Below are 8,910 nucleotides of genomic sequence, written 5' to 3'. Positions count from 1 at the left end.
TTGGCGACTCACACAAGAATTACATCCTTAGAAAGGTCCACAAGCGTAGATGCTACCAGCACTCCTTTTAGGTTATTGCTTAGGTTAGGGTATTCAATGAGTCCAAATCGAAAATTATTGCTTTCTTCAAGGGAGCCAGGTATTAATGATTCTGACCTTGAGGGAATCGATAAATCTGTTTGGGCTATTATTTGATGTGCGGATTTTACATCACTTTCTGCAGGGAAAACGGCTATGTCTTCTCTCATCGAGTGCAGCTCATTAGTCTTGATGTCAAGAGTGAAGTCATATTTCACCAAAAATTCCAATCCGAGAATGAAGGGGTCCGTGATATTAGCGACGAATGCCGTATGATGGTAGGTGGCATTCCCAAACACTATTTCCAAGTCAACTTTACCGTCAATTTCGATTTTGTCACCTGTCACAGTCTGGAGACTTACGCGTGGCGATGTCCACAGCAGTTTCAATCCAAATTCACGAGCAACATCTGTCCTAATGATTGTCACATTGGCTCCAGTGTCGACAATCAGTCTGCACGGGTTCCCATTTACATGTGCGTAAATGAAAAGTCCATCACTGCCACTACTAGAAGAGGAAATCTGCAGAGCTCTGGTGGTGGTGATTTCCTTCCCTCGCGTAGCTTGGCGAGCCGGACAATTCCTTCGCAGGTGTCCTTCACTACCGCATTTCCAGCACTTCTGCTCTTGTTTCTTTTGGGCTGTTATGCTGCTCAGATGTCTTGTCAAGTCACCGAGTTGTCTCTCAAGTTCAGCGAGGTGGGACGACCTGGAATCAGACTCATCAGCTTCCTGAGTCCGGATTAGATGGCGATCCACACGGGTTGCTTCTTGGGCGGCCTCGTATCTCATCGCATACACAACAGCATAATTCAGGTCTTTGACATTCGCCATCCTTAGAGCTTTCTGGATTTCCGGATCTCGAACCCCGTCGATGTAATAGTTGAGTGCCAGGTTGTCTCGAACATCCGCAGGACAGTCGCAAAAAGCCAGTTGAGACAGTCTCTCGATGTCCGCCGCTAGCTCTTGCAGGGTTTCCCCGGTTTTCTGGAAACGGGACTTCAGCTGGAGTCGGCTGAAATCTTTGTGGCACTTCTCACCGAAGCGAAGCTCCAACGCAGATGTGAGGGCGGCGAAATCCAGGCGCTGGCTGTCCGGAAGGATCTGAAGAATGTCCGCTGCGTCACCTCTCAGGGATGCTGCAAGATGGCAGGCCTTGGTAGCAGAGTCCCATCCGTTCGCTTCCGCCACTATCATGAATTGAGTTTTGTAAACCTGCCACGAAGTTTTCCCATCATATGTGGCAAGTTTAATGGGCGGTCGAGCAACCGATGTGGGAGCGCCAAACTGTACAGAGCAGCTTTCCGCGGTCGCCAATCTCCTCTCCAGGTCTTTAAAGATGTCTTCTTTAAGTTGGTGAAATTTTCTATCTTCTTCTTCCAATTTATTTTCTACAGCATTCCTCGGCCTTCAACGGTACTGAATTTTTCTTCAAATTTCTCTTCGATTTTATTTTCCACTGCGATGAATCGGCCTTCAACTGCTTCAAACTTTCCTTCAATAGCATCAACTCGATGCTCTATCTCATTAAATTTATTTTCCATCACAGTCTTTACCGAAGTAAGGTCGTTTTTAATTTCCTCTTGGTTAGAAGCTAAATCATTTTTCAGCACCATTAAATCACTTTTCCATTGTTCTTGATTAGCCGCAATGTCATTTTTTAATTGTTCTTCATTAGCCGCCATATCATTTTTTAATTGTTCTTGATTTGCAGTAAAACTTGCAGTCAAATCACTTTTTAATTGGTCTTGATTAGCCGCCAATTCATTTTTTATAGAGTTGATTGCATCAAGAAGTTGTTTTAATTGTTCATCCATTGCGCGAGTAATCACCATAAAATTAAAGTCCAAATTCAAAAAGTTTTTATGAAAAAATATCCAAAGTCACACTTACTCCAAGAAAGTCCTAAAGTAGCCCCACGTTGGGCGCCAATTGTAACGGATTCCGGCGCGACTTCCACTTTCTTGAAATGAAGACACAGTTCTTGATAAAAACACAGGAGCTTTATTTACACTATGTACAGGAGAAATCGTTAACAACTGCTAAATTAATCATCAGCAATTAAGCAAATATCACTCAACACCGTAAACTTAACGGTTACACACGTATTTACTTCCAAATACGAAAACAACACAGCGAAATGCCTCGCTATAAACAGAGCAAATACGCTCTCAGTTCGAAATCTCAATCGAAACTCCCATCTTTATCCAGCGTAACGGTTTATATACACACCGAAAAGAAATCTCTCAAATATTCCACACGCTTCTGGAAAATAGTAGACCGTTATCAAATTTTATCAATGAACAAAAAGGAAATAGGGGGTTGTATACTTTAGCCATATGAAAAGGGGTTGTATATTCATTACGGAAACTATTTACAGGTTACGTTACTACAATAATTACTATTTACAGGATTTATAACAATACGAACGGACATTGAAAAATAAGTCAAAATCTGTTTGAACGTGATTAAAAGGGAAATTGATGTTCCAATTTGAGTGACTAATTTTTCTTGAAGACAATTGCTTCTTTTCTTTATACAAGGAAGTAAAAGGTGCTTCTCCTTATGTCGTCTAAATGGTGTACATTTTTGTAATCTGGAAGAATTTTTCGGACAATCCGAGTTTTTAGTAGTCCAATGTGAAATGAGCCCTAATTACCTTGGATTTTCGAGACTCTACTGCAGTTCATTTACATTTGATAATTAATTTATATTACACCGGAATTGTTCATTCAAGGAGTAATGAGGTTTTTATATACGATCCGAGACAGAGGTGGATCCAGAAATATTTGTTAGGGGGGTCAAGTTTAAATGGTCGGCGTAAAATCTCCTACGTAAAAAAACTTCTCTTAAAAATGGTGCCCATCCCCTCAAGGGTTATGGTGCACCTCCCCCCCCCCCCAATGAGACGAAAACCCATTCATATCCCCTCTTCCAGGAATTTTTAAATGGTTAAGCTCATTAGATGTGATTGTGCTTTTGAAAATGAACGAAAAAACTGAAAATAGCAGTAGCCCATTTAAACGAACCCAGTCCATTCTTTGTACTGTGACCCGCTGAGAAGAAATACCTTACACAACGTAGCAAGAAACAGGTCAACATTGATTCCATGTACTATTTTTTCGAATCTAAAAATTTGAAGATTGGTGATAATCATAATAAAATTCTTGTCACAGGGGGGTCAGCTGACCCTTTGACCCTCCCCTGAATCCGCCCCTGATTCGAGACTCAGCAAAATAAGAGGACTGCGTACACTTATACAGTGTTTATTGCACGTTTACAATTACGAATGCATGCGACCGGGGCTTTTAGAATAACGAATATAATAATTCTTGCAAATAAGTGAAAATAGTCACAGTTGAAAAGTAATTTACGATCACCACTTCAAAAAATAAATTGATATTTTTAAGGCTACAAATATGCATTAACTAGCATTAATTTATTTAAGTCAACAAAATTTAGAATTTCATCAAAAGTATGATCGGATAAAAAAATGGAAGCTTTGGTCATGTAAATCTGTTACGCCTCTTTTTTGAATTTTTGTGGATGTGGAGGGGCGAGAACTGAGATGTCTGACTGAAAGATTTGTATATAATACGGTAAAGTAAGGAAGGAGTAGATTAATCACTTGATCTATTTTTGGAGAGAGGTTAAAATTTCGTAGGGGGATTTGTTCCGACTGTCCCCACCCTGTCTACGGCCCTGACTTGGTACCCTTCCGAACCCTATGAGGTCCACATTTGGTATTGAAGTAATATTTTCACAATGAATAATATTGGATGAAATGAAAGGAAGCCAAAAGTTTTCTTTGTCATTTAAAATGTCATTCTTTTCAAAATATTTTCAAGTACGAGATTTCCAGAACAGTTTATTTGCCAGTTAACCGGCTCCTAAAAAATGGAGGCTTTTGTGTGAATGAAAAAAAAAACATAATTACAGATATTTCTTTTTATTTGTAGATACACATTAAAATACATGCACACGAAATACAATTTTATAACCGTCACTCTCAGAATGACACAAATGAACAATACTTTTGATGGAATAAAACAAAAAGAAAACATGATTCATGCAACATAAAAATGAAGAAACTACACCTACAGACTTAAGAAGTGTTTTTACAGATAACATGAATTTAAAATATATTACCCGTAAAAAATTACTGAAAGAAAAAATAACTTTCATACCTAATGCACATTAAACTCTCGAGAAACATAAATACATAATCCAATCTTGTGAAGAGTGAAGAAGTAACTAACGTGTAAGGTTAATTTGAATTGATGGCACTCGTGATCAAGTAGAAAAATATACAAAAGATAACTGATAGTTCACTGAAATTATTCAAAAGTTCAAATATAAATACTGTTTCATTTTTGTCACAGTCTCTAAAGATGTGCGAGAAGTACTTGAAGTATAAAATTTTCGAAAGAACGTCATGACCTCGCTCAAGGAAGTATGACTCCTTCACACCAGTGCAAATCTCCAGGCCTAAGCACCCAATCAATTACGTGGATTACTCCATTTTTAGTCGGAATGTCTGCCTTGAAAAGAGGAGAATTATTCGCGTCAACGAGTCGCCCTGAAACGAAACAAAATTGTTATTTTTAGTTTTAGAATAAAATAATTGGAACTTACACGTATTGTTCCTTTTACAACCTTTTTCGCCGAAACTAAAACTATAGCCAAATGAAAATTAAGGTTAAGGAACGGAAATTCTCTATTCAAATAAGTTATAGGAAGCACTGCAGTCTCTGGCTATTGGCAGCTGAAAGAGGTAAAACAAGACCAACCCACTTGCGTAGGTTTTGATCCGTCCATTGAAACATTTATGCCTTGTCAGCGTAAAATTGAAACATTTGATCCCTTTGGCTAGTTTCATAAATCACCGCAAAGTGACGTAACCAAACTCTAGAACTGCAAATGTCTTTCTTCTTAATGTTCCGTTCACCAGATGATCGTTAATTTTTTTTTACTGCATATTTATCTGTGCACATTTATCTGTTGTTCATTTGAACAACTCGGTTCATTTTTTAAAATAAGATAAAAACTTTTTGAAAATTCATTTTAAAATAATTAAATAAAAATAATTCAAAATTATAACTGAATTAAACTAATTGTAATTCTGAATCCCAGTCAGTAGGTTGTAAAAATTATAAAATTTAATTCATTAACTTTCGATCTAAACAAGATGGTGACGAAAAGCCGAAAAATAAGTGATACCGAATGCTTTATTATAAAATAGAAAAGAGGAACAAAAAATAATGTGTCCCCACTTTCCTATGTAGAATAGATTACAAGTAAAAATGCACGAACTGAAACAAATACATTTCTGGCACAACGCTCTAAACCGTCCATCGTTAAAATGAACAAACGAACGAAGTAAGACAAGAGTACTATTAATGTACATCAGTACCATGTTCCAAATTACAAACCGTTCGCCGTTTAAAAGAACGGCCGTTGATTTTTTTTTTTTTTTTTATTAAATCGTACTGCACAGTTCATTTTAAGGAATCGGTCTTTTAGAATTAGAAGTTTTTAAGTGCTCGTGAAGCTTTGTCAAAACATCAGTAGGATGCGAATAATAGATGTGATCAGTGACAGATTTTATGAACTGCTACTTTTGGTTGGCTCCATTTCAATTTACTGCAGAATCTGAAAACATAATTCTAGAACTGATTTCGCGAATTCGTTCTAAATATCTATGTCTCAAAAGCTATGAAGATGACGCAATAAAAAATTTGACCCAAGAAACTAAAAATTGCTAGTAACTTACTGTAGCAGCCATCTACACGGACTCCAACTCGAAGAGGTTCTTTTTGGTGAAGTGTAGTTAAATACTGTCCATCTTTTAAGTCACCACTGAAATAAGCTCCTTGAACTATGTGATATTCCAGAAACTCTGAAATGAAATGTGCACATTTCTAAATGAGCAATGTCAAACTTGTTATGAGGATTGTACATTTTACATACTTCTTCGATTAGGATTCATAGCAACAAAATCACGGTAACAAATGCTGTCAAAATCTTATACGATGTGAGCTGAAAATTTGTAAGCAAAAAGTTTTATTATTTCTATGTTTTATAATAAGTTTTCATAGATTTTAAAAAGTTTTGAACTGTCTTTTGCATAAAATAAGAATGACCAAAATTGGCCAAGGCGTTTAGCCTGTAGAATGCCACATAGGAACAGACATACATACATAGACCCTCCTTTGCGTCGCGCACGCGCAGTCGAGTAAAAAGAGATATATACAATTAAAATGAGTAGAAACGGTAATTTGTTTTTATACTTGTTTAACAGAAATCAGAAAAAGGATCATAGCTACAAATCGTTGCTAATTTGGTTAATAACCTCGACTAAATCCCATCTACCGTATTACCCCGCATTATCCGGCATGCATTCGGGGGCCACCAGATTTTCAATAACACTTGCCTAGTCCTTTCCGGCATGCCGGAAAAATCGAGGTTAGGAAAAAAAAATAATACTATAAAAAATAATATACATGTTCATCTTAAAAATTAATATAATAAAAATGAAAATGAATATATTAATAAACAGTTTCATTTTGAAAAAAAAATAATTACTAACAATGTTATTTGTTATTTTAACAAGAAAAAATATTGTTTAATAACGAATTATTAAAAAAATTAATTAAAACTAAGTAAGGAAACATTTAAGCAGTAAGTCACAGCCCCTAAACCAGTGCTAAAGAATGTACCATAGCTATTCAATAAATAAAAATTAAACTTACCTCTTTAAAAGGAACCTAAAACAAATTTATTAAAAAAAAATATGAACAAATCGCAGTAACGATGATTGCTTCTGAATTGATTACTTTATTGGCATATAGTTAAATCCGTTAATAATGACCTACCATAATTCACAAGCTTATATTATATGCAATACACTTTTTTTTTTTTTTTTTGAAAGAAGGTTACTTTCGGGATTTAATTTTTTTTTCCTTACAGTGATTTGCTTTCTGATTGGAACTGAATAGAGAAATTCACTTTTGTTTTGCAGTAAACTAAACCTCGAACTATCCGGCATGTAAGAAAATTCGAGTTTCGTGACATGCTGCTCAACCTCGCTTTTTCCAGGCATGCCGCACAATGCGGGGTAATACGGCAATAAAGAGGACAAAAATTCTTTTACACATGGTCCACACCAAATTTTTAAAAAATAAAAATTGATGGTTGACGCAACATGAATTTCAAAATTTTTTTAAACAAACCTAGTTTAATATCGTCTGTCGATAAAATAGTGATATTAAACTACGAGTTACTGTGAGAAACTGAATAAGCCGCTGGTGATAAACTGAAGATTTGAATTTTCAGGTCTGAGTAGATAATAGTAGTTTTTACATGAACCTCTTATCAAATTCGCGTCTCAGCTTGGGTAAAATCACGGCGCTTCTCTTTCCTTCTCTCTCTCTATTATTTCCACCTTTTCTTACTCAGTATTTTGAAAAGAAAGTTCATTAGCAGAAGAGTTGTTTTACCTTTTCCCGCCTGTCTCTGCCGTTCAATTAGTATAAAAGGGGTTCCACAATCGAACTAGCTACGCACTACGGGAAAAGTTATTCTAGGTCATGTGGTCAGCAGTTCTGTTATACTCCTGACTCATGCCTGGGTCTAATAAGAGAAGCGAAAATAAATGGTATACAAAGATGATCTAGAGAAAGTTCTTCGAATTGGATGTCTACTGAGAGGGAAAACGTGTAGAGGTAGAAAATGAAGACCATGAAATTGAGCATAAAAACGAAAGTAGCTTTTAAATCTTCCTCTAAAACCTCAGAAAATTTCTTTCCAACTCATTCTGCAACTATTTGCTACAATATTTAGATTGATGCAGCAAATATTTAAAATTCATTACTTGATTTGAAACTAAGTAAAATTATGTAATAAGTTAAAGGTTACTGAGAGAAACATTCTTTTAAGTGTAAATACTTAAATATAATAATAATTGTTATACTTTAAACAATTATAAAGTATACCAATTATATTGTATTGAAATTATTATAATAATTTGTTATATAGTAATTGATATAATTGTTATACAAATGTATTGCAATATATTGCATGTAATTATTATATAAACATATTATAATATAATATATATTATACTTATTAATTTATTAAATAATATATACCTATTGTATGTTATAATTATTACATAAACACATTATAATACATTTGAATAATAATTTATTATATAGCAGTTATGTTATAATTAATATAATCTTATTATATCGTTTGTAATAATTATTATACTTAACTATGTTAAGTGTAAAATTATTATTTTTAGCTGTAATATTTGTCCTTTGAAAATGATGCATAGATAAGTAGTTAAATTGTAATTACTTTTTCCGCTTATTGCAAGAACATGCATGCAATATTACATCAAAATTAGTTTTTGAAAAATGCATTCTAACTAACTACCATTTATTAAATTTACATCTGAATTATTTTAAGAAGGAGAAACTTGAAAATAATGAAAATTGTATACTAACTAGGTTTTTAAATGTAATAAATCTCGCACTATTTGAAATAAACTCCAATCGTGGAGTAAAAAAAAAATTCTTATTTCTTTATTGTTTTCACTTCGTATATAGAGGAATGGGTCATAAAAAATTGTTCAAAAGAAGTCATTAATACATACCTCTGAGAACTGTTACATTTTCCTTCAGTACTGATAGCTCTTCTGCCGGTATTTTGGTCAAAGCTTCATTACTGGGTAAAAACACCGTATATGGGCCATCTAAAAAAACAAGTGTCCGCCAAATTATAAAACCACTTGAGTTTGCATCGAAATTAACAATGATGTCCCCACAAA

At 34.7% G+C, this 8,910-nt stretch overlaps 1 protein-coding gene across 1 annotated transcript in view; it reads right to left on the bottom strand.

Annotated features, from left to right (window-relative positions):
- Positions 1-4,181: 4,181 nt before the first annotated feature.
- Positions 4,182-8,910, bottom strand: part of LOC129228524 (uncharacterized) — a 59,623-nt gene continuing 54,894 nt past the window's right edge. The window contains exons 9-11 of the mRNA XM_054863203.1: positions 8,737-8,835; positions 5,851-5,976; positions 4,182-4,656 (exon numbers count right to left, since the gene is read on the bottom strand). Of these exons, the coding sequence (XP_054719178.1) occupies positions 4,523-4,656; positions 5,851-5,976; positions 8,737-8,835 (359 nt within the window). The 3' untranslated portion in view covers positions 4,182-4,522. The remainder of the gene's footprint in view (positions 4,657-5,850; positions 5,977-8,736; positions 8,836-8,910) is intronic.

This window comes from Uloborus diversus, chromosome 8 (assembly GCF_026930045.1).
Source record: "Uloborus diversus isolate 005 chromosome 8, Udiv.v.3.1, whole genome shotgun sequence".
Classification (NCBI taxonomy): domain Eukaryota; kingdom Metazoa; phylum Arthropoda; class Arachnida; order Araneae; family Uloboridae; genus Uloborus; species Uloborus diversus.
The sequence above is the reverse complement of the archived record's forward strand: the minus strand, read 5'-3'. Positions and strand labels throughout refer to the sequence as shown.